This window comes from Panulirus ornatus, chromosome 2, assembly GCF_036320965.1.
Source record: "Panulirus ornatus isolate Po-2019 chromosome 2, ASM3632096v1, whole genome shotgun sequence".
Lineage (NCBI taxonomy): Eukaryota > Metazoa > Arthropoda > Malacostraca > Decapoda > Palinuridae > Panulirus > Panulirus ornatus.
This window is the reverse complement of record NC_092225.1, coordinates 76346460-76373660: the sequence shown is the minus strand read 5'-3', so window position 1 is coordinate 76373660 and position 27201 is coordinate 76346460. Positions and strand designations below refer to the sequence as shown.

General features: G+C 43.1%; 1 protein-coding gene across 4 annotated transcripts in view; it reads right to left on the bottom strand.

Moving 5' to 3' along the window:
- Window positions 1-10645, bottom strand: part of LOC139757300 (uncharacterized) — an 84452-nt gene extending 73807 nt beyond the window's left edge. The window contains exon 1 of one of the 4 annotated variants that reach the window (XM_071677679.1): window positions 10175-10645. In XM_071677679.1, the coding sequence (XP_071533780.1) occupies window positions 10175-10237 (63 nt within the window). In that variant the 5' untranslated portion in view covers window positions 10238-10645. Of the gene's footprint in view, window positions 1-9207; window positions 9283-9610; window positions 9659-9913; window positions 9947-10174 lie in introns of those variants that run through there. The other 3 variants (XM_071677707.1, XM_071677690.1, XM_071677697.1) reach the window with 3 other exon arrangements.
- Between the last annotated feature and the right edge of the window lie 16556 nt (window positions 10646-27201).

The window sequence follows — 27201 nt, the reverse complement described above, 5'->3', positions numbered from 1 at the left end:
GCAAGTGTATATATGTATATGTCTGTGTATGTAAGTATATGTGTGTATGGGCATTTATGTGTGTATAAAAGTGGGTGGGCCTTCTTCGTCTGTTCCCTGGCACTATCTCACCGACGCGTGAAACGACAATCAAATATAAAATAATATAGCGTAATATAATTCATATATATTCAATGTAATTCCTGGTAAATGTATTCCTGGTAAATTATATGGGAGGGTATTGATTGAGAGGGTGAAGGCATGTACAGAGCATCAGATTGGGGAAGAGCAGTGTGGTTTCAGAAGTGGTAGAGGATGTGTGGATCAGGTGTTTGCTTTGAAGAATGTATGTGAGAAATACTTAGAAAAGCAAATGGATTTGTATGTAGCATTTATGGATCTGGAGAAGGCATATGATAGAGTTGATAGAGATGCTCTGTGGAAGGTATTAAGAATATATGGTGTGGGAGGAAAGTTGTTAGAAGCAGTGAAAAGTTTTTATCGAGGATGTAAGGCATGTGTACGGGTAGGAAGAGAGGAAAGTGATTGGTTCTCAGTGAATGTAGGTTTGCGGCAGGGGTGTATGATGTCTCCATGGCTGTTTAATTTGTTTATGGATGGGGTTGTTAGGGAGGTAAATGCAAGAGTTTTGGAAAGAGGGGCAAGTATGAAGTCTGTTGGGGATGAGAGAGCTTGGGAAGTGAGTCAGTTGTTGTTCACTGATGATACAGCGCTGGTGGCTGATTCATGTGAGAAACTGCAGAAGCTGGTGACTGAGTTTGGTAAAGTGTGTGGAAGAAGAAAGTTAAGAGTAAATGTGAATAAGAGCAAGGTAATTATTAGGTACAGTAGGGTTGAGGGTCAAGTCAATTGGGAGGTGAGTTTGAATGGAGAAAAACTGGAGGAAGTGAAGTGTTTTAGATATCTGGGAGTGGATCTGGCAGCGGATGGAACCATGGAAGCAGAAGTGGATCATAGGGTGGGGGAGGGGGCGAAAATTCTGGGGGCCTTGAAGAATGTGTGGAAGTCGAGAACATTATCTCGGAAAGCAAAAATGGGTATGTTTGAAAAAATAGTGGTTCCAACAATGTTGTATGGTTGCAAGGCGTGGGCTATGGATAGAGTTGAGCGCAGGAGGATGGATGTGCTGGAAATGAGATGTTTGAGGACAATGTGTGGTGTGAGGTGGTTTGATCGAGTGAGTAATGTAAGGGTAAGAGAGATGTGTGGAAATAAGAAGAGCGTGGTTGAGAGAGCAGAAGAGGGTGTTTTGAAATGGTTTGGGCACATGGAGAGAATGAGTGAGGAAAGATTGACCAAGAGGATATATGTGTTGGAGGTGGAGGGAACGAGGAGAAGAGGGAGACCAAATTGGAGGTGGAAAGATGGAGTGAAAAAGATTTTGTGTGATCGGGGCCTGAACATGCAGGAGGGTGAAAGGAGGGCAAGGAATAGAGTGAATTGGAGCGATGTGGTATACCGGGGTTGACGTGCTGTGAGTGGATTGAATCAAGGCATGTGAAGCGTCTGGGGTAAATCATGGAAAGCTGTGTAGGTATGTACATTTGCGTGTGTGGACGTATGTATATACATGTGTATGGGGGGGGGGGTTGGGCCATTTCTTTCGTCTGTTTCCTTGCGCTACCTCGCAAACGCGGTAGACAGCGACAAAGTATAATAAAAAAAAAAATATATTCAATGTATGTATGGTTCATGGTGAAGTGCCTCAGGATTGGCGGAAAGCATGCATAGTGCCATCATGCAAAGGCAAAGGGGATAAGGTTGAGTATTCAAATTACAGAAGTATAAGTTTGTCGAGTAATCCTGGGAAATTATATGGGAGGGTATTGATTGACGGTAAAAGCATGTAAAGAGCATCAGATTGGGGAAGAGCAGTGTGGTTTCAGATGTGGTAGAGGAAAAATACTTAGAAAAATAGATGGATTTGTATGTAGCATATATAGATCTGGAGAAGGCATATGATAAAAGTTGATAGAGATGCTTTGTAAAAGGTATTAAGACTATATGGTGTGGGAGGTAAGCTCCCAGAAGCACTGAAAAGTTTTTATAGAGGATGTAAGGCATGTGTATGAGTAGGAAGAGAGGAAAGTGCATGATGTCTCCATGGTTGTTTAGTTTGTTTATGGATGGGTTGTTGGGGGGGTGAATGCAAGAGTTTTGGAGAGAGGGGCAAGTATGCAGTCTGTTCTGGATGAGAGGGCTTGGGAAGTGAGTCAACAGTTGTTTGCTGATGATACAGTGTAGGTGGCTGATTCAGGTGAAAACTGCAGAAGTTGATGACTGAGTTTGGTAAAGTTTGTGAGAGAAAAAAGCTGAGAGTAATTGTGAATAAGAGAAAGGTTATTAGGTTCAGTATGGTTGAGGGACAGTTCAATTTGGAGGTATGTTTGAATGGAGATAAACTGGAGGAAGTGAAGTGTTTTAGATATTTGGGAGTGGATTTAGCAGCAGATGGAACCATGGAAGCAGAAGTGAGTTACAGGGTGGGGGAGGGGGCAAAGGTACTGGGATCATTGAAGAATGTGTGGAAGGCGAGAACATTATCTCGGAGAGCAAAAATGGGTATGTTTGAAGGAATAGCTGTTCCAAAAATGTTATATGGTTGAGGTGTGAGCTATAGATAGTGTTGTGCAGAGAAGGGTGGATGTGTTGGAAATGAAATGTTTGAGGACAATATGTGGTGTGAGGTGGTTTGATAGAGTAAGTACTGAAAGGATAAGAGAGATTTGTGGTAATAAAAAAAAGAGTCGTTGAAAGCTGAAAAGGTTGTATTAAAATGGTTTGGCCACATGGAGAGAGTGAGTGAGGAAAGATTGATGAAGAGGATATATGTGTCAAGAGTTGGAGAAGTGGGAGACCAAATTGGAGGTGGAAGTATGGAGTGAAAAAGATTTTGAGCAGTCAGGGCCTGAACATACAGAAAGGTGGAATGTGTGCAAGGAATAGAGTGAATTGGAACAATGTGGTATACCAGGGTCAACATGATGTCAATGGATTGAACCAGGGCAAGTATGTATATGTGTATGTATATGTGCATGGGATGCGTAAAGGAAGCCGTGATTTCCATGCATTACACGACAGCTAGAGACTGAGTGTGAACGAATGTGGCCTTTGTTGTCTTTTCCTGGTGCTACCTGCGGGTGTGTGTGTGTGCGTGCCATTTCACGTGTGGTGGAGTGGCGACAGGAATGAATGGGGGCAGCAAGTATGAATGGGTACATGTGTATATATATGTATATGTCTGTGTATGTATATGTTGAAATGTATAGGTATGTGTACGTGCATGTGTGGGCGTTTATGTATATACATGTGTATATGCGTGGGTTGGGCCAATTTCGTCTGTTTCCTTGCGCTACCTCGCAAAAATGGGAGACAGCGAATCAGTTTAATAAATGTTTTTTTTTAATCTTTTTTTTTTATTTTCCAAAGGAAGGAACAGAGAAGGGGGCTGGATGAGGATGTTTCCTCAGAGGCCCAGTCCTCTGTTCTTAACGCTACCTCGCTGATGCGGGAAATAGCGAATAGTATGAAAGAATATATATATATATATATATATATATATATATATATATATATATATATATATATATATATATATATTTTTTCTTTTTGCTTTGTCGCTGTCTCCCGCGTTTGCGAGGTAGCGCAAGGAAACAGACGAAAGAAATGGCCCAACCCACCCCCATACACATGTATATACATACGTCCACACATGCAAATATACATACCTACACAGCTTTCCATGGTTTACCCCACACGCTTCACATGCCTTGATTCAATCCACTCACAGCACGTCAACCCCGGTATACCACATCGCTCCAATTCACTCTATTCCTTGCCCTCCTTTCACCCTCCTGCATGTTCAGGCCCCGATCACAAAAAATCTTTTTCACTCCATCTTTCCACCTCCAATTTGGTCTCCCTCTTCTCCTCGTTCCCTCCACCTTCGACACATATATCCTCTTGGTCAATCTTTCCTCACTCATTCTCTCCATGTGCCCAAACCATTTCAAAACACCCTCTTCTGCTCTCTCATCCACGCTCTTTTTATTTCCACACATCTCTCTTACCCTTACGTTACTTACTCGATCAAACCACCTCACACCACACATTGTCCTCAAACATCTCATTTCCAGCACATCCATCCTCCTGCGCACATCTCTATCCATAGCCCACGCCTCGCAACCATACAGCATTGTTGGTACCACTATTCCCCTCAAACATACCCATTTTTGCTTTCCGAGATAATGTTCTCGACTTCCACACATTCTTCAAGGCTCCCAGAATTTTCGCCCCCTCCCCCACCCTATGATCCACTTCCGCTTCCATGGTTCCATCCGCTGACAGATCCACTCCCAGATATCTAAGACACTTCACTTCCTCCAGTTTTTCTCCATTATATATATATACATAAAATGATTTGGTAAACAGAGAAGAGGTAGTAAAAGCTTTGCGGATGATGAAAGCCGGCAAGGCAGCAGGTTTGGATGGTATTGCAGTGGAATTTATTAAAAAAGGGGGTGACTGTATTGTTGACTGGTTGGTAAGGTTATTTAATGTATGTATGACTCACGGTGAGGTGCCTGAGGATTGGCGGAATGCGTGCATAGTGCCATTGTACAAAGGCAAAGGGGATAAGAGTGAGTGCTCAAATTACAGAGGTATAAGTTTGTTGAGTATTCCTGGTAAATTATATGGGAGGGTATTGATTGAGAGGGTGAAGGCATGTACAGAGCATCAGATTGGGGAAGAGCAGTGTGGTTTCAGAAGTGGTAGAGGATGTGTGGATCAGGTGTTTGCTTTGAAGAATGTATGTGAGAAATACTTAGAAAAGCAAATGGATTTGTATGTAGCATTTATGGATCCGGTGGATCTCGCCTTAAGAAAACCAGCTAAAATGGTGATCAGAGAGAAGATTGTGATTGTCGAGATGTTTATGGATATGGGAGCTGAGGATGGATTCAAAGACTTTGGAAATGGGAGATGTCAAAGCAATAGGACTATATATATATATATATATATATATATATATATATATATATATATATATATATGGCATATGATAGAGTTGATAGAGATGCTCTGTGGAAGGTATTAAGAATATATGGTGTGGGAGGCAAGTTGTTAGAAGCAGTGAAAAGTTTTTATCGAGGATGTAAGGCATGTGTACGTGTAGGAAGATAGGAAAGTGATTGGTTCTCAGTGAATGTAGGTTTGCGGCAGGGGTGTGTGATGTCTCCATGGTTGTTTAATTTGTTTATGGATGGGGTTGTTAGGGAGGTGAATGCAAGAGTTTTGGAAAGAGGGGCAAGTATGAAGTCTGTTGGGGATGAGAGAGCTTGGGAAGTGAGTCAGTTGTTGTTCGCTGATGATACAGCACTGGTGGCTGATTCATGTGAGAAACTGCAGAAGCTGGTGACTGAGTTTGGTAAAGTGTGTGAAAGAAGAAAGTTAAGAGTAAATGTGAATAAGAGCAAGGTTATTAGGTACAGTAGGGTTGAGGGTCAAGTCAATTGGGAGGTGAGTTTGAATGGAGAAAAACTGGAGGAAGTGAAGTGTTTTAGATATCTGGGAGTGGATCTGGCAGCGGATGGAACCATGGAAGCGGAAGTGGATCATAGGGTGGGGGAGGGGGCGAAAATTCTGGGAGCCTTGAAGAATGTGTGGAAGTCGAGAACATTATCTCGGAAAGCAAAAATGGGTATGTTTGAAGGAATAGTGGTTCCAACAATGTTGTATGGTTGCGAGGCGTGGGCTATGGATAGAGTTGTGCGCAGGAGGATGGATGTGCTGGAAATGAGATGTTTGAGGACAATGTGTGGTGTGAGGTGGTTTGATCGAGTAAGTAACGTAAGGGTAAAAGAGATGTGTGGAAATAAAAAGAGCGTGGTTGAGAGAGCAGAAGAGGGTGTTTTGAAATGGTTTGGGCACATGGAGAGAATGAGTGAGGAAAGACTGACCAAGAGGATATATGTGTCGGAGGTGGAGGGAACGAGGAGAAGAGGGAGACCAAATTGGAGGTGGAAAGATGGAGTGGAAAAGATTTTGTGTGATCGGGGCCTGAACATGCAGGAGGGTGAAAGGAGGGCAAGGAATAGAGTGAATTGGAGCGATGTGGTATACCGGGGTTGACGTGCTGTCAGTGGATTGAATCGGGGCATGTGAAGCGTCTGGGTAAACCATGGAAAGCTGTGTAGGTATGTATATTTGCGTGTGTGGACGTATGTATATACATGTGTATGGGGGTGGGTTGGGCCTTTTCTTTCGTCTGTTTCCTTGTCCTACCTCGCAAACGCGGGAGACAGCGCAAAAAAAAAAAAAAAAAAAAAAAAAAAAAAAAAATATATATATATATATATATATATATATATATATATATATATATATATATATATCTTGGAGAGCAAAAATGAGTATGTTGGTATGTTTGAAGGAACAGTGGTTCCAACAATGATATATGGTTGCGAGGCGTAGGCTATACATAGAGTTGGGCGGAGGAGGGAGGATGTGCTGGAAATGAGATCTTTGAGGACAATATGAGGTATGAGGTGGTTTGATGGAGTAAGTAATAAAAGGGTAAGAGAGATGTGTGGTAGTAAAAAAAATGTGGTTGAGAGAGCAGAAGAGGGTGTTTTGAAATGGTTTGGTCACATGGAGAGAATGAGTGTGGAAAGATTGACAAACAGGATATATGTGTCAGAGGTGGAGGGAACAAGGAGAAGTGGGATACCAAATTGGAGGTGGAAAGATGGAGTGAAAAAGATTTTGAGTGATCGGGGCCCGAACACGCAGGAGGGTGAAAGGCATGCAAGGAATAGAGTGAACTGGAACGATGTGGTATACCGTGGTCGACGTGCTGTCAATGGATTGAACCAGGGCATGTGAAGCATCTAAGGTAAACCATGGAAAGCTCTGTGGGGCCTGGATGTGGAAAGGGAGCTGTGGTTTCGGTGCATTATTACATGACAGCTAAAGACTGAGTGTGAACGAATGGGGCCTTTGTTGTCTTTTCCTAGCGCTACCTTGCACACATGAGAGGGGGGGGGGTTGTTATTCCATGTGTGGTAAGGTGGCGATGGGAATAAATAAAGGCAGACAGGAGAAAGAATACTTCCCACATACTCCCTGCATGTCATAAAAGGCATCTAAAAGGGGAGGGTGCGGGGGGCTGGAAATCCTTCCCTCTCATTTTTAATTTGCAAGACAAGGAACAGAGAAGGGGGCAAGTGAGGATATTCCCTCAAAGGCTCAGTCCTCTGTTCTAGACGCTACCTCGCTAATGCGGGGGTGGGTTGGGCCATTTCTTTCGTCTGTTTCCTTGCGCTACCTCGCAAACGCGGGAGACAGCGACAAAGCAAATAAATTATGTATATATATATATATATATATATATATATATATATATATGGATCATAACCTTTCAAAGCACTGAATACTGCTATGTGAAATATACATCAAGCCTATGACTTCTTTTAATAATAAATAATATATAAAGTCTAGTTTTCTATTACTACAGACTTGTGGAATGGGTTCAATTTTCTAAATGACTGAAATTTTGTAGCTGTAGACTTTTTTACTACTAACATTACCACTAATTACAAAAACTTCTAAGATACACAGTATAATTTTGTGGTGCTAACTGAAAGCTAAATGTATATTATAATTTCACATGCATACAGCCACTCAAACCTCCAACACACATACCTGAAATATTCCCCACAAAAGGTGCATCTGAATGCACACATATCAAAGAAACATATCCCTAAGTGTCTTAAATCATTCCAAAAAATTCCAGTCTTTCCCTCTCACAGTCTTAGTTACAAACCACATGGTCTTGAAACTATATTTGTCATCCTATGGGGCATAATAAATTAAAATAAATGAACTGATGAGACTAGTATGTTTGTTAACTGCACAAATGCTACAATCCCACTTTTGAGAAGAAACTACCACCTATTTTAAAGACACTTCCAAATTTCTAATAGGAATCTGGCAAAAACTTAAGGGTGTCTTTGTTAGAATATACAAATTTTAAAGTGTGGTGATGGCTGGGGACCAGTAGTGCTGATAGAAAATAATGCATACCCAGTCCTTTGAATGCAGGATACAGTATCAAGATACATAATGGATAAAATGGGTCCTATATCTTCAACAAGAGAATAACAGTATTCATCCCCTCCCAAAAGTCATTCTAATTTTACCCAACCAAATACAATATGAACCTAGCCTGACCCTGCCCAAAACCAGTGCAGTTTCGATTTTTTTTTGTATGATCAAGATGTTCAATACAGTGCACTAATAAGACAAAGCCTACTCTCCTGATAGAAATGAAAAAAAAATGTGCAAATGTTCACAAGTTACAGCTTTCCTTGTCAACTACCTTTTCTGAGGAGCATTTCACTTCCTATCTCAACAGATAAGTTATATCATTTGCCTACAATTCTTCAAACTTAACACAAGCCTTACAAGGCGTAACCTTTAAAAATGATACCAAAATGCATGTTTGCAGTTATGAAATGGCACGAAAAATCCATATCTATTTTTAACTTTCAAGAGAACAGATAAATTAAGGACATCATGTAAGGCTACAGCTAACACATCTAAAATGAACTAGATTTTACAATAAGCTCCAGTAGCCAAATTCTTTAAAATGCACTTAAGTCATTCAAAAATTTTTGGTACCACAAACTTATAAGTTAATAGGTATGACCACAAAGCACATGCAAATTGTAATATCTGCAGGACAGTGTGGGGGGGGGGGGTGTCATGTAAAACATCTGATCATGCCTTACTCAATCTAGTGTCATATTAACACTATAGAAAAGGAATACTAATTCACGGTAAACAGGAATATAGTCATGTTCAGAACAGGACAGGGAAAATTCAAATGTCAGTTTTTCATAAATGAAAAGCAGCAAGTGTTTCACATAAGACTTGGCACTAGAAATGAAGAACCTGATGGAAAAAAAAAACTATTCTGCTAATGACTCCATCATACGACAAGGTTTATCAATGTCCTCGAAGGTAAAAGCAGACTAGGGTCAACTGCTCTAAAACAATCCATATTCTTCCTATAACATGCGCCTTTAACTTTCTATGGAATTCATTAGGCCCCACAAATCATATATTTGCGATATTTACGCTACACTTGCATATCTATAACTAACTAACATCCCAAATATACCAAATTCCTGACCATAAAATGACCTTCAAGTGGGTAAAAGTACTCAAAAACATTAGACTTCCGTCCAACAGCGACGTCCTCGCCCCAGACCTACGTCCAGCCCAACTCCAATATGACAGTCTTTTAACTCTAGGATTTGAATGCAACCAAAAAAAGTTTTTAAGTGCGTTATCTTTACTACGAATACAAAGGATATATTACGTAATGTTAATGAAAAAAATCTAATAAACAAAACGTTAGGCTCTAAAAATATATCCAACAGATAACAGACACAACAAAGGTTGATCAGAAGTACAAAAAAGGTATGCTAAAGCTCAGGCCAGGTTATAATCATGGAATTTATGAATCATGTTTTACGGAGCAAGACAACGAAACGTCATGTCGGGTGGTACAAGCAAGTCCCGCGACCACCACACTGGCACCCACCAGCTGTGCCCGTCCCTGCAACACACCAGTCATCACTAACTGCCATTTACGACCATAATCACGACTTTTAACCCTCCTCAGATATCATGCAAGTACATAGTACTATGCGTAACCCATCTAGGGCATCACTAAATTTTGCAAAATGGTTTCACAGCATTATATGTCAAAACAAGGTTGGAGCCTGGAAATGTTGGTGTGTTGCGGGGTCGGCTGGAGCAGCGCAGAGCGCATGCGTGCTGCTGCTCGGAGGAGAGTCGTTGTAGAGCAGCCGCCACACCGGACCTGTGAAAATGTTTGGCTCACCGTCACCACATACCACATCACCACTGCCTACGCCGCTCTTGTCACCACACAACGTTGCTCTCCGTACTGAAACCACTGACTTGTGACTTTGAAGTTCATCTAGTGCTTTATTTTTGTTGAAATTGACCGATATATTGTGGCCCACCTGACGGCCGTTGTCAGCCATGGCGGCCCGTATTATGAGCTGTAGCTACCGTGCTGTGCAGAAATATACCATTTTTAGGCAGAAATAGTGACCCTGTACATCTTCAAGATGCTTACATTATAATCTTGGTCTGTGCACGTCAATAATCTTCTTTTAATTTCTTCTATGGAGCGCTGCATGAGGCCGCGTGTGTGGTCACGTCGGCGCAGCGGTGATGACTGGTCGGGGCGGCGACATGGACTGGCGGGACGGGGGATTGTGGGTAACTGAGCGAGCCGGGGAGTCGCCGAGCCCGCACGAGCACCGTGACGTCATCGTCGCCTGCTAACTTGTGCCTTCCCATTGGCTAAAATGCTACCAGAAATCATGACGTCACATGGTCGTCACGGAAACATCACTAGTTGCAGGGCGGTGTGTGATCGGGAGGCGGGTGTCAGTGCCGGCCCGGGCCGCTCCTCTGCTACACAGATCTGTATACCGCCGCGCCGCTTCGCAATTGTCACGTGCGTCGACTACGCCTCGTAAACGACAAGTAGATATGGCCGGATTATTTCCATAATGAACTCTGGTTTTATAGCTGTATTTCTTGTTAAATCTAGTGTTGACAAGAAAATACATTAAATTGAAAATATTTGGAAAAGTAAGTTAAACAGCGTGTATCAAGATTCATCTCGACCTTTCTTTGTTTTGAAATGGTAAAGCTTTTGGCATCTAGAATATGCGTTTTACATTCTTTCATCAGTTTGCAGAGGAACTGCTAACGCTTTGTCCAAGTAGGTAATTGTTAAGGCAAACAGGAATTTAACGTAAATGAGGAACGCAATGTAGTGTAAGAAACTATACACGTGGTTATGTATATCTGAGTTTGGCTAGTGTTTAACTCTGCTGCTAAATGAATTTATCAAATCAGTATTGGCCGTGTAGTTAACTGTTTTCGTAAAGCTGTTTCATAACCGTTTTACGTGGAAAAGTTCAGAGAACTAGATCATAACTTTCTGCACAGTCGGTTTTGGGAACGACGCAAGGGATTGTCATGTGAAGATAAAAGCCTGGATAAGTGGATACTTCCAGTATCTAGAGGTCCACTGCATGACTCTAATGAACTTTTTTTTTTCTTTTCAAGAAGAGACGCCTCAAGAATAGTTAGACAGCTCGTGGCACTCGGAAATATTTTAAGTGTCATCAGATTTAGTGTACGGACATGCTACTCTCTCTACGTAGGAGTTTCTACTGGTTAACCTTGTTTGCGGCACGATTATTTCCCTGTTAGTTTACATATCTTCATCTTTGCATTCCATTTCTTTTTCTCATATGTATTCTCATTATTCGTTTTCATTCCCTCTGCCCTCTATAACATTTATCACCAGCAAATAACCCTATCGCCTTGGGAACAGGTGCACTGTACCCCATCGGATTAATGATGTTTACAATTGATCTGCATAAAAAGATAATATAGTTGGTGTTGTGCTTATTTCCAACAAACACAACGTAAAACAAGAAGTACTTGGAATATATATATATATATATATATATATATATATATATATATATATATATATATATATATATATATACATATATATATATTGATACGTTATAAGTTTAAGTGTAGTTGGTAAGCTGTTTGGAAGAGTGATGATTGAGGTGAAGGCATGCACAGGTTATCAGAATGATGAACAGTAGTCTTTCAGGAGTTGTAGAGAATGTGTAGATGAGGATTTTGCGTTGAAGAATGTATGAGAAATACAAAACGGAGGTTTGTATTTCATAGAGCTGGAGAAAGCATATTTTAGGGTTGGTAGGGATGCTTTGTGGAACGTGCTACGAATATATGGTATGGGAGGAAAGCTGTTAGGAGTTTTTATGAAGAGAGTAAGACATGTTTGCAAGTAGATAGAGAGGAGGAAGGTGAGTGATTTCAGGTGAAGGTGGGTCAAAGGAAGGGGTGTGTGATGATACCATGCATGTTTAATTAATTTATTGATTGGTGGTGAGGAAGGTAAATGCATTGGTCTTCGAGAAAGAAGCGGGTATGCAGTCCGTAGGGGTTGAAGGGGCCAGGGAAGTAACGTTATTTTTAGCTGTCACGACACTGGTGAGAGTGAGAATCTCCATAAGTTGGTGTCTGAGTCTTGGGGAGTGTGTGAAAGTAGGAAGTTGAGAAAATGTGTTAAAGCAAGGTTATTAGGTACAGCGAATTGAACCAAAAAACGGAAACGTCATAGGGTGGATGAAGGGACGAAGGTTCTGGTAGTACTGCAGAATGTGTGGAAATAAGAGATGGCTATCTGGGAGGTCGAAAATGGTTATGTTTGAAGGTTTAGTAGTCCCAACGATGTTGAATGGATGAGAGACATGACTTGTACATGAGAATGTTGAGGAGGATGGATGTGTTGGTCAAGAATTTTTCAGGATCATATGTGGAGGTTTTCATCGATAAGTTATGTTAGGGTAATAAGATAATGGATGAATGTTGAAGGGTTTGTGCTTCAATGGTTTGGTCATGTGGAGAGAATGAGAGGAGAATGTGTATTAGAGGAGGAGGGGACGAAGAGAAAGGAAGACAATATTTAAGATGGAAGGGTTGAGTGAAGATTTTGAATTTTTGGCGCCTGAACATGCAGGAGGGTGAAAAGCGTGTAAAGGATAGAGCGACTTGGGGCGATGTGGTATATAGAGGGCGACTTGTCAGTAGACTGAACAATGTAATATGAAGAAACTATGGTAAACCACGCAAAGATTTGCAGGGCCTGGTTGTAGATAGTGGACTGTGGCTTCGGTGCATTACACGCACGTAGAGAATGGATGTGATAAAATGATGCCTCTCTGATCCTGGCGCCACCTAGTTCACGCGGAAAACGGAGGATGAATATGAAAAGATTCCACTGTAGCTTCTGGTTAACCTTGTTTGGGGGGGGGGGGGCCTCGAAGATTATTTTCCTGTTTGTTCACATTTTTTCCTTGTAACTTTGCACTCCATTTCGTTTTCTCATATTTATTCATATTTGATTCTGCAGGTCAGTGTTGCACTGAGGGTGCAGGGAAAATTGGATTACTTTGGAGAAGAATTACCTGAGTAGATTACTCCATTGTACAGCCTCGCCTAAACTCCTCACTGGCGGTGTAACACCGAACAGACGGAGTCTAATAATGATGATGATAATCATGATTACCCTAGAACCAATTTTTATGAGAGACCTGATGTTACCTTGGGCCTTTCTAGATGTTCTTGCAGCCCAAGACTACTCTACTTCCAGTTGCAGGGAAAGATAGACATTTTTGGAGGGAGAAGTTCTTTGACGAGACTACTTCCAATGATACAGCCTCGCCAAAGTTAATTACAAGGGGTGTAACTAAGTACAGGCGGAGACCAGACACACCTGTAGTAACACACACACACACACATATATATATGTTCCCTGTCTCAAAATCTTTTTCACTCCATCCTTCTATCTCCAATTTGGTCTCCCGTTTCTCCTTGTTCCCCCCACCTCTGACACATATATCATTTTTGTCAACCTGTCCTCACTCATTCCGTATATCTTAACCATTCCAACACACCCTCCTCCGCTTAATGTTATCCATTGCCCATGTCTCCTATCCATATAATGCTTCTGGGACTAATCTGAGAGAGCAGATGAGGGTGTATTGAAATAGTTTGGTCACATGGAGAGAATGAGTGACGAAAGATTGACAAAGAGGATATATGTGTCAGAGGTGGAGACAACGAGAAGTGGGAGGCCAAATTGGAGGTGGAAGGATGGAATGAAAAAAACAGTGATCAGGGCTTGAACATACAAGAGGGTGAAAGGCTTGCAAGGAATAGAGTGAATTGGAACGATGTATACCGGGGTCGACGTGCTGTTAATGGATTGAGCCAGGGCACGCGAAGCGTCTGGGGTAAGCCATGGAAAGTTTTGTGGGGCCTGGATGTGGAAAGGAAGCCGTGGTTTCGGTGCATTACACATGACAGCTAGAGACAATGTGAACGAATGTGGCCTTTTGTCTTTTCCTAGTGCTACCTCGCACGTACGCCGGGGAAGGGGGGTGCCATTTCATGTGTCGCGGGGTGGCGGCGAGAATGGATGAAGGCAGCATGTATGAATATGCACATGTGAAGCGGGAAATGGTGAGTATATATATATATATATATATATATATATATATATATATATATATATATATATATATATATATATATATATATGTGTGTGTGTGTGTGTGTGGAAAGGTCTGGGCCCTGGATGTGGATAGGGAGCTATGGTTTCAGTGCATTACACATGACAGTTAGAGAATGGATGTAAGCGGATGTGGCTTTTCTTCGTCTGCCCCTGGATGTGTTGGAAATGTTTGAGGACAATATGTGGTGTGAGGTGGTTTGATCGAGTAAGTAATGAATGGGTAAGAGAGATGTGTGGTAATGATAAGTGTGGTTGAGAGAGAAGAAGAGGGTGTGTTGAAATGGTTTGGATTCATGGAGAGAATGAGTGAGAAAAAGTTGACAAAAAAGTATGTATGTACCAGAAGCGAAGGGAACAAGGTCAACGGGGAAACCAAATTGGAGATGGAAGGATGGCGCGAAAAAAGAGTCAGTAACCGGGGCCTGAACATGCAGGAGGGTGAGATGCGTGTACGAGGAGCGAATTGGAACGATGTGGTATACTGAGTAAGACATGCTGTCAATGAACTGGACCAGAGCATGTGAAATGTCTGGGATGAATCATGGAAAGGTCTGTGGGTCTTGGATATGGCTCCAGTCACGGACAGAAGTCCACATCAAGGCCGGGCCTTAATTGAAATATAGGGGGAATTATGAAACGGAGAAAAAAAAGACAAGGGAAAGTATTTACGAATTTTTAAGAAAGTGAAAAACCTGTCTGATGAAAAATGCCAAAGTTATTGGGAAAGACATAAGACGGTAGAGTTCCAAAGCTTCGACATGTAGGGAAATAAGCAGGTATCAGAATGGCCCACCCATGAGTTGCTAATGACCTCAATATTAATGTGACGTAGCAGCTGGCCGAGTATTGCGTCGTGTAGCTAGTGGTGGGGGCACACAAGCAGCCAGCTCTCGGGAGCAAAAACCAAAGTAATACCTATAGAAGAGGGAAAGTGAACCAACATTACGGCGTAGGGCAAGAGGGTCAAGTTTGGAAGTTACCTGGGACAGTTTATAAGGCGGACTGCCTTCGATTAGACTCTGTCAGATAAGGATGCAGAGTTAGAACCACCCCAAACGTGAAAGCAGCACTCCATACAAAGACGAATCAGTCCCTTGTATAAACAGAAAAGTTTTGACATCTAAACAGGACACCCAGTTTCTTAGAGGCAGACTTAGATATTCCTGCAATGGGGGATTTCCAAGAAAGTGAATGTTACAGTATTAACAAGTATGTTCACTGAGTCAAGAAGTGGAATTACAGAACTGTCAAAGGAGAGACGAGAGTTATGAGGAGTTTTCGATAGAGATTTATAGAAACTGGATCTTGGAGGCATTAGATTTAAGATTTAGTCTACCTCACTGAGATGTCCTGCCCAAGGCTGAGTACTGAAACTGTCGACGAGATGCGGATCAAGTGAGAGAAGAGGAAGCAGAATTGAAGGGATGTTGATGAATGCAGCGTGTTGAGTGCATTGGACTATTTGTGGAGGATAGCAAATCGTTGGAAAAAAGAGAAATAGTGTAGGGTACAAGACAGAACCTTGACGGACACCGCTGTTGATGGAGAAAAGGGGGCAGGCTGATCCATCAACAACCACAGAGATAGATCGGCCGGAGAGGAAGCTAGATATGAAGGAGGAGAGGTTAGAGACGAGACCCTGATGCCCCACCCTGTCAAAACTTCTTAGATATGTCAAGGGAAACTAAATGAGACTCCAAAATCTTTCAGGGATGATGACCAGACATTAGTAAGATAGGAAAGAATATCACCGGTGGATCTCGCCTTAAGAAAACCAGCTAAAATGGTGATCAGAGAGAAGATTGTGATTGTCGAGATGTTTATGGATATGGGAGCTGAGGATGGATTCAAAGACTTTGGAAATGGGAGATGTCAAAGCAATAGGACTATATATATATATATATATATATATATATGGCATATGATAGAGTTGATAGAGATGCTCTGTGGAAGGTATTAAGAATATATGGTGTGGGAGGCAAGTTGTTAGAAGCAGTGAAAAGTTTTTATCGAGGATGTAAGGCATGTGTACGTGTTGGAAGAGAGGAAAGTGATTGGTTCTCAGTGAATGTAGGTTTGCGGCAGGGGTGTGTGATGTCTCCATGGTTGTTTAATTTGTTTATGGATGGGGTTGTTAGGGAGGTGAATGCAAGAGTTTTGGAAAGAGGGGCAAGTATGAAGTCTGTTGGGGATGAGAGAGCTTGGGAAGTGAGTCAGTTGTTGTTCGCTGATGATACAGCGCTGGTGGCTGATTCATGTGAGAAACTGCAGAAGCTGGTGACTGAGTTTGGTAAAGTGTGTGGAAGAAGAAAGTTAAGAGTAAATGTGAATAAGAGCAAGGTTATTAGGTACAGTAGGGTTGAGGGTCAAGTCAATTGGGAGGTGAGTTTAAATGGAGAAAAACTGGAGGAAGTGAAGTGTTTTAGATATCTGGGAGTGGATCTGGCAGCGGATGGAACCATGGAAGCGGAAGTGGATCATAGGGTGGGGGAGGGGGCGAAAATTCTGGGAGCCTTGAAGAATGTGTGGAAGTCGAGAACATTATCTCGGAAAGCAAAAATGGGTATGTTTGAAGGAATAGTGGTTCCAACAATATTGTATGGTTGCGAGGCGTGGACTATGGATAGAGTTGTGCGCAGGAGGATGGATGTGCTGGAAATGAGATGTTTGAGGACAATGTGTGGTGTGAGGTGGTTTGATCGAGTAAGTAACGTAAGGGTAAGAGAGATGTGTGGAAATAAAAAGAGCGTGGTTGAGAGAGCAGAAGAGGGTGTTTTGAAATGGTTTGGTCACATGGAGAGAATGAGTGAGGAAAGATTGACCAAGAGGATATACGTGTCGGAGGTGGAGGGAACGAGGAGAAGAGGGAGACCAAATTGGAGGTGGAAAGATGGAGTGAAAAAGATTTTGTGTGATCGGGGCCTGAACATGCAGGAGGGTGAAAGGAGGGCAAGGAATAGAGTGAATTGGAGCGATGTGGTATACCGGGGTTGACATGCTGTCAGTGGATTGAATCAAGGCATGCGAAGCGTCTGGGGTAAACCATGGAAAGCTGTGTAGGTATGTATATTTGCGTGTGTGGACGTATGTATATACATGTGTATGAGGGTGGGTTGGGCCATTTTTTTCGTCTGTTTCCTTGCGCTACCTCGCAAACGCGGGAGACAGCGACAAAGCAAAAAAAAAAAAAAAAAAAAAAATATATATATATATATATATATATATATATATATATATATATATATATATGTGTGTGTGTGTGTGTGTGTGTGTGTGTGTAAAACAAATGAGAGGTGATAACACGATATATGTACATATCAATGTAGCTCTAAAACCTAGATGAGTACGACATGCACTTTCATAAAGTATAGGCTCCATAATTTCAATGTAATTGATAATTGTATAAGTTGATTACACATACTACTACAAGAATATACCATGAGTCAGGAAGAACAGACGAATACGAATGAAAAGGAACGAAGAAAAATTTCAAAACCCTCAGAAATGACGATAAAAAATTTGCCTCCTTGTATAAAATAGGGAACTTAAAGATTTTTTCTCTTAATAAAATTTTTCCCACTACATTTGAAGACGCAGTGTTTCAATGAATTTGAAAATTTTAATAAATTTTTAAAAAACCCCCTTTAAATTTTTTTTGGCCCCCCAAATTTTTATTTGGCCGTTAAAAATTTTTTTTTTTAAAAATTTTTTTTTTTTTTTTCCCTTTTTGGGGGGGGGGGGCGGGATTTTTTAAAAAAAGGGGGGGGGGGGGGGGGCCCCCGGGGGTCCAGGACCCGGGGGGGGGGCCCCCGGGGGAAAGGGGGTTTTTTGGGGGGGGCCCCCCCCCCTTTTTTTTTGGGCCCCTTTTGGGGGGGGCCCCCTTTTTTTGGGGCCCCCCCGGGGGGCCCCCCAAATTTTTGGGGGGCCCCCCTTTTTTTTTTAAAAAAGGGCCCTTTTTTTTGGGGGGAAAAACCCCCCCCCAAAAAAAAAATTTTTTTGGGTAAAACCCGGGTTTTTTTTTTTCCCCCCCTTTTTTTTCCCCGGGGGGGGCCCCCCCCCCTTTTTTTTTTAAAAATTCCCGGGGGGGGTTTCCGGGGGGGGGGGGGTTTTTCCCTTTAAAAAAAAAAAAAAAAGGGGGGGGGCCCCCCCTTTGGAAATTTTTTTTCCCCCCCCCCCTTTTTTTAAAAAAAACCCTTTTTGGGGGGCCGGGCCCTTCCCTGGGTCCCCCAAGCAAAGGTTCGTTCGGAAAAACGTTCTGCTTCCACCACGAACCTTGTTTCACAATCGGGTTCACTGTGGACGCTACGCACTACCCTAGGCTGCCGCATGGCCAAGTTCAGTCGGTAATGTTTTGCCGTACTTGCCTGACCATACCATTTCCCGATTTATGAGGGCACTGCCACTCACTGCTCCTTGTGTTTATTACCGGGAAAACTTTCCCGTGGGTGCTGTTACTGGATGAGGCATGATCAGCAAGGCAACAAGGCGAAAATATCACAAACGGAAGATAAAAACAATAACAAAAATCGTGGTAGTCCACAATGGCGCCAGAATTTTGAAGTCTTTCTAATGCTTGAATCATCCACACGTCACAGTGACGCACAGATATACCAAGCGTTTGTTGTCACGTCCTTGGTACCTCTGTCATGGTAGGTACCAGCACCACTTACCCTGCTGGCTAACAGTCCCGCTGGGTACCAGAACCACGTGTTCCGCTCGGTACGAGAACCACGGTCCTCCTGGGTACCAGAACCACGTTCTGCTGGGTACCAGGACCACGATTATGCTGAGTACCAGGACCATGTGTCCGGTAGGGTACTAGGACCACGTGTTCTGAGTACCAGGACCACGATTCTGCTGGGTACCAGGACCACGTTCTGCTAGGTACCAGGACCACGTGTCCTGCAGGGTACCAGGACTACGTGTTCTGCTGGGTACCAGGGCTACGTGTTCTGCTGGGTACTAGGACCACGTGTTCTGCTGGGTACCAGGACTACGTGTTCTGCTGGGTACCAGGGCTACGTGTTCTGCTGGGTACTAGGACCACGTGTTCTGCTGGGTACCAGGACTACGTGTTCTGCTGGGTACCAGGGCTACGTGTTCTGCTGGGTACTAGGACCACGTGTTCTGCTGGGTAACAGGGCCACGTGTTGTGCTGGGTACCAGGATCACGTGTCCACGTGGACATGGTCGTCATTTCCATCATCAGCGCCACCACCATCATTACCACCACCATCACCAACACCACCATCACCAACATCACCATCACCACCATTACCACCACCTTCATAATCACTACCACCATCACAACCATTACCACCATCATCATCGCCACCACTATTACTACCACCATCATCATCACCATCATCATCACCAACACCGTCACCACAACACAATTACCATCAACAGTACCCCCACCATCGTCACCACTACCACCATTACCAACACCACCATCACCACCATACATATACCCTTGTTACCACCCACGACCTCACCTGCAGCATACGTTTTCCATGTTCTCTTCCTGGCTAGAGAGGGCGCCACCAGCCACCTCAGGCCGACGCACCAGGTCCTCGAGGAGACAGGTCACCACCACCTCCACTCACCAGGTCTTCAACAAGAGAGCCTTCAACATGGTTCGTTCACAGGGTCCTCAGCCAGGCCACCTTCTCCATGGTCTACTTACAGTGTCTTCAGCTGACCCTGAACCTCGCCACAACCCTCCTGAAGACCAGGTCTCCGACACTAAACCTTCACACATGACACCTGTACATCTCCAAGTCTCTGACACTGAAGCGTAACACATGACACCTGTATATTCAACCTCATAAAAAACCATAACACATGCACCTGTATATTAAGCCTCCAATACTAAACCTTAACACATACACCTGTATATTAAGCCTCCATTACTAAGCTTTAACACATACACCTGTGTATCAAGCCTTTAACACCAAATCTTAACAAATGATACCTGTACATCTAGTCTCTAACATATAACCTTAATACATGCCGCCTGTACATTAAGCATTGAACACTATCCCATAACAAATGATACCTGTTTATTGTCTTTAACTAAACTTTAAACACATGACACTTGCATATTGAGCCTTTAACATAACTTGACACATGACACCTGTACCTCAAGACTGTAACGCTAAACTTTTGGCCAGTAACACCTGCTCACCTCCAGGTCTCCGACACGTCAAATGTATCTTGTACAAGTACAGAGGAGCTAGGTGGGCAGGAGATGGCTGGACACTTACACCTTGATCTACTTAACTGTGCTGGATGGTGAAGTTCTGGTCTAGCACTAAGCTGGGCATCCTGAGTTCTCAGGCAAAACGAAACGTTGTTTACTTCAGTGTAACCATCCTGTTTGCGAGACAGTTTGGTGTAAGGAAGTCTAAGTATTAACTGTGTAAGACCATCATGCAGGGAAAGAAATATATAGCGGTAAATATAAAATTTGCTACGTTTGTCCAGAGCAACACAGCGATACGCTTGCCTTCACTTTGGCAGAACACAACTGCTCAACACACTCACATGAGGTAATTCATAAAGAGGTGCACTCCATTGATCTGGCATGTGATGCGACTTCAGCTATACTAAGACGATTCGAACAGAAACCGCCATATAAAGATGTGAGGGCAGGTCCCCCCTCGCGGTCATCTGTTGCTTGGGTCCCTAGTGAGTGGCTTCACAGATCCCGCCTGAGGGAGTCTGCTCACACGGAGGGACCACTAAAGTCTCGAGTTGCTGTCTCCCTTGTTACCAGCTGATTCTGCTGACTCGCCATTTTCCCCCTATCAGCAAATATTGTCTAATTTTCTTTTACTTTTCAATAAAATAATTTCTGTACCGTAGGAAACCCTCGGTAATATTTCAAAAACATCATATTCAAGAAAAACGGGACTCCAACAACAATGCAGGCAGGTGCCTGCTGTACAATGTTACTGCACTTGTAGGCATCACTTAAATATTTTATATTTATATTTCCAAAGTCTAGCAACCTCATTAAACCTTTCTGTTAATCATCCAATTGTACATTTAACGTCTTATTTCTCTCTGAGACCCAATTGTCTAATAATGTTCTCACTCGCCTCCTTCTTAATTTCCACTCACGATTCCGGTTCAGTGAGGGTGTCTTTGCTTATTCTAACATCAACAGTCCTTGAGCCCCCAAACTTTATCGAGTTCAAGGTCTGTTTCCCAACTACCACAGTTTTCCTTTGTTTCACTAACAGCTTTCTTGATTCTACAAGTTTTGTATCTTTCTTCGACTGTCTAAACTCCTGCCATGAGGCCGTGACATCCTGTCACCAGCAAGAAGAGATCTTCTATCTTGGGTATTTCAACGTTCACCATAGGGAAAGGTTGAATTTCTCCTATGCTGATGATGGGGATTGAATATTTCTTAGACTAAGGAATGTGGTAGACTGAGTGATTGAGAGTCGTCAGCTCAGGCAGAACCACTTGCCATTATTGAAGCTGAAAAGATGAAAAAGATCCGAACTTGAAAATGATTTACTGATCAAATGTGATTATGATATGTTCTTGACAATGAATAGATAGGATGTTTTTGATGGTTTTCAAGTGAATTAGCTGGAAAGTAATGAATCTAGAAACTATAAGATGAAATATTACCAACAGATGTTCGATTGACGGGAATAAATTCGCTGATACTAAGACAGAAAGGGGATACAGTAAGAATGAGATTTGATGCAACTAATCGCACAAGACATTAAAAGTAAAGCCAAAAGGAAATTTTGAGGGAAGGGACTACTGGAAGATGGTATGAACGAAAGCATAGGTTAGTATGAAATGGTATGACCAAATATATGAAGATGTAGGATATCATACTTATGGAGAGAATAAGCGTAAGGTTATCACAGTAGTTAGATTAAGACAAACAAAAGCTGTTGGAACCATGGAATAACTTGTGAGGACTATGCAAGAGATGTTTTACGGAGGAAAAGGTTACATCTGAGCATTATACAAAAATGGAAAATATTGTCTGAGATGTGATTTTCTTTTTCTTACGTTGGAGGCTCCATTCACGCACATAAGTCCACATGAAGACCAGCCCTTGGGGTGCAATATAAAGAGGTTAATGAAAGGGAAACAGAGGCCGGATGGAAAATTATTTACGAATTTTGAAAGTGTTGCAGAAGAGGAAGATATCGGAAGAATAGATGACCAAATGGGGGCAAGATTGTGTTGCAACAGAGCGAAGGATTAGAGGTAAAAAATAGATCCAGACTATTAAGAGAGTGGTCACAGCGGTCAGGAATATGTGTGGGATGGGTGATAATTTGCTTGTGATCAATGATCCTCATAACTTTAGGTTTTCCTGCAATGAGCGCAACGCGCCAGGCCTGCATTTTGACAAAATCTCGTCTTAAGTATTCGTACGTAAGTATTCCTTTGCTATTTGATGTGCTTCCTGTTGTGTTTGAAGCATATTTCTGAGGCATTACTCTTATAATATCTCGTATGTCTGGGGCATTGTCTTCACTAAACAAATGATACTGTGCTTTGGCATCTACTCAACTTCCTCGCCATTTTCCACAAACACAAGATCAAGTCTTCTTCCTGTGCTGTGAGTGGACACTTTATCTCCCACTTGATCACTTGGTTTTCGAACGTCAACATTCTTATCAGTTCCTACTCGTGCTGCTGCAGGCAACACCTGGGAGTAACTCCAGATGATGAGCATTAACATCACCCCCCCCCCCCCCCCCAGCGATCGTAACCCCGTCGTCCTCAAGGTTCATAAATACACGGAGTGCAACATCGGATCATGAGTCTACATACATACGTATGATACACCACCACTTCCATATCATCAACTCATATTGCAGCTTGTCAACACACTCTCTTCACTCAAACACAATGTGTCAAGTTCGAACACAACAATGTTGTCCTTGATAAGCGTCGTTACAACACGCTGTTTCTCCCCTCCGTCCTACACACACACGCTGCGTTATGTCCCTCTCTATTATAACTTGAGTCATCATGGTCCAGTCGGCAACATAAGTATTACGAGTATATTGATCCCTCTAGCATACTGAGGTGTTGACAGAAAGTCATTTATGATACTATCAACATTCATGACTTTTAAAAAAGTCATTACTAATATTACCCTTGTCCATTTTAAGAGTCCTTTTGTAACACCATTTATGTATTCATCACCTGTATCATCAGAGTGCTCTGGTGCCCTTTTTACTGTATACACTCTGGGTATCCATGGTTGCTTCAGGCATCTAGATGTCCATATTCCTCATTGCTGCCATACGTTCACGGGACAGCCTCTCCAGCTCGCCCATGTATAATCTTATCCTCATCGCATTTGGATCTTTTCTTCACGTCTATCCAGTGTCTCCTGACGCCTATTTTGCCCTTACAGTCTGTCCAACAAACCGAGTATCTATTTTCCTTTTCAAACCATCAGACTGATCCATGTCTACAGTTCCCTTGTGTTCACAACTCACCTCACTACTGTTATGCTGTACTTTTCTTGCCACTAGTTACAGCTACCTACATATCCTGGCTGACCAGGTCAATGTGTTCTAGTTGTCGTCCAGGTTTCTCTCCATGTCTCATGCAGCACACTGGTGACCCACCGCTGTGAGTTACTCCATGATTGAGACACTTGGGAGAGACCTTACCCCTTTAATTATTTTCTGTCTGCACACTCACGGTTCCCATCGCTGACATATCCTACAGGAAGTTGGCTTCCACGTGAAGCGTTCTACCTTGCTGGGGAAACTGCTAGAAACGTAGAGCTTCTTCTCCGGGACGCTGCCCCTCCCATAGAGCGATGAATCAATCTCATCCTCCCCCGCCAACGACATCCTCCTGCTCAGGTGTCAGGATGGTTCTTTTCTACCAGTACAGTCAGCAGATAAATGGAAAAAGTTTTTTGTTTACTTTTGTTTTCATCATATATTCAACGAAGTATAACAAATTCCCCTCTTGTGTGGGTGTCCCGCCTCTGTGGCTGTTGACGCTGTGTCTGGCCCAGTCCCTCTCGGTCATGACAGCTGTCCTCCATGTGTGACTGGGTCGATGCATTTGGTTCCTGTGTTTTCTAGAGATATCATATATCAAAGCTTTCCTTCCATCTGACTACATGGCTTTCGGGAACTGTAGCCTGGACCAGTAAGACTGTGACGTGTGGTACCTCCGTCAATCACATGGGCACCATACACGCTGCCACTCCCACTGTTCTCCACTACAGCTGGGGTAGATTGCATTTCCTCACTGATCCTCTTCCTCACTCGCACGATACCTGCGTCGATCATCTGGTTGGTTGGTTGTCTGGGCTTTAGGCCTGTCAACTGCAGGGTTCATTACGGACGCCAACTTAAGCACATCCACCAATCGAGCATTCTTCAACACCTTCTTCAGGTGTTGATGATCATACTGAATCACATACATTCCCACTGTGCACTTCGTCCTTGTCTTGTCGAAGATCTTTTAGTTCTCCATCAGGCTCATCCACATCAGTAGAAGGTCAACTTTTCTTGGAAGTTTCCAGGTCCTTGGCTGAAACTGGTAGCTGGCACCTGAACGTTCGGCGAACATATACTCTGGAGTCAACAGGCATACGCGACCTTCGCTCCTTGTTCAGGTCACGTGGCCTCTGAGCTAAAGAGCTGGATGTGTCCAGCCACCGAGTGACGTGTGCGTCTTGTAACATCCTGATCGTCATCAGTCTTCAACAGTCACAGATCGCCGGCAACTCTCGAGTTACGAGACAGCGTTACAGTCGTGACGTTTGACTCCATAATGATAACAGATTTGCATTGCCTCTCGTCTATATTTATACAACATGGCTGACAACACTGTTAATGATACTGGAATGTTTGTCTCATTCCTGTACGACAGAGGTGTTTGGGAATCGTTTTCTTTAGCAGATTTTCAACTTCTGCTTCATTCATCTCCGTAACATCATCACTGGAAGAAGCACCACAATCTAATATGTCTCCTGGCAGTTTTACATTGTTATTCATCCTTCTCTTTTTATGAAGTACGTATTGTGTTTGCCGCTCAATAACTTTCTCACTTGGCTTATAAATTTCTCACAGATTACATCAATATGTTTGGACACATTAGCCTCCCTGTCGTCACCATGGTCCGGTCTTCTTATCATTTGTTGGTGTGCATCAACCTTTCCTCGCAAAGCACTTCATTAAATATGTGTTGAACTTCTATAGCTTTCAAAGTTTTTTTTTTCATTTTGCAGTTGGATCTCTTTCATATTCCTATGAATTTCACGTGTCACTCCATCAGTTTCTGGATCACTGTTGTCCACAATCTGATCACTGGGTAAGACGAGTGTTTCTTGTGTCTGCGGGGAGACTACCCTATCCCATGGCCAGCCAGAAGTTTCCATGTTTTGTAAGGGATGAATTTCGGGAGTTGGCCAGCGCCGGACGTGGAGACGAGTGTTTGCTGTGGTGGTTCATCAGGTCACTGCAGTGAAGGTGGACGTTTGGGGCAGTCTGGATGTCATGCTTGGATTCCAGGCTGCTTACAGTTTATGTGTATTTCTTCAATGGTACCTCCACTGTCAAGTGTTGCTGTGCCTAATAGTGTGGGATGTCACACTGCACATATGCCACACCAAGAGAAGTGAGATCGGCAGACGTTCGCCACATGATTCCATCTCTGGCATCTGAAGCACCGCTGCCGACTCGGAGGAAGGTAGATATCCACTCTGAGAGTAAGGGAAGGCGCCAGGGACTGTCACCTTCCGTGAGGGACGTGCCTCCACTGCCAGTCCAGTCTGCTGTGACTGCGTCTCTAACTCTGTGATTCGTTTAACATTCTTGATGTTTTCATTCTGGAGAAGGATTGCGAGGTTTGGTCGTTGTCAAGTCCCACGACGATGATGGCAGTCTTGTTAGGGTGTGTATGGTCGTGTGAACGTCTCTGCCATCGTATAACTTCAGTAACGCTGTTGGTTATTTCTTCAACTAATCGTTGATCATCCTTCAAGGTGACGTAGTTCTGGGCGTTGTTTGCGGAGTGAAACTCAGCTTGCGGATACTTCCGCCAGACGTGTATCAACATTGGTACCTGGCCTCTGTGCCTGTGTCTGGTGGGAAGTTAAGTTTCACTTTTTTGCTCTGATCACGTGACCTTGATGGTGAGGAGACCTCGTCATCCGCCACAGGGGGGTTGGTTTCTGGTGCATTCAGGAGGTGGTTGCCCAGGTCACCGCCTATGTCCTGTGTTTCTTCATGGTAGACCACTCTGTCGTGTTCACTCAGTGCTCTGTGTGGTAAAGGAGGACAGCTTTCCTCGTATGTGGCCACTGTTGTTGCTGGTCGCGCGGGGAATATAGAGTAACTCCCTCACCAACATACAGATATGATTTCCTGTCTACATGAGCCTTAACCCTATGACCTGGGACTGCGGCAAGTTTATGGCTCCCGTATTCCATACCTTGTGTGTATGTGGGGACCAACCATACAAAGAGTGGTGATACTTCCTTCTTCGCTCACCTCTTCTGTCCTTTCCTCTTCCCATAACCTCTCCACTTGCAAGGGTCGAAGTCTACAACAGCTGGATGAGGTGAAGCTCATTCTTTTTGCTTTCTTTTATTTCACATCTGTTAACTTTGACTGAGGCAAGCACGTCCTTGTGCCATCTCGGCTACTATAGTGACTCATATATATATGTAAGAGAGAGAGAGAGAGAGAGAGAGAGAGAGAGAGAGAGAGAGAGAGAGAGAGAGAGAGAGAGAGAGAGAGAGAGAGAGAGAACTAGGAATGCCAGAAACAGACCCGAAGAACTGCTGCCCCACTTCCCTCCTAGGTGACACAGGGAAACTTTTTGAAACGGCCCTAACTCATAGGCTACGAGGACTCCTTGAAAACAACAACCCCTATAACCCAAAACAAATCATCTTCATGAGAAGCAAAAGCATCACCTGAGTAACTGCAACTGCG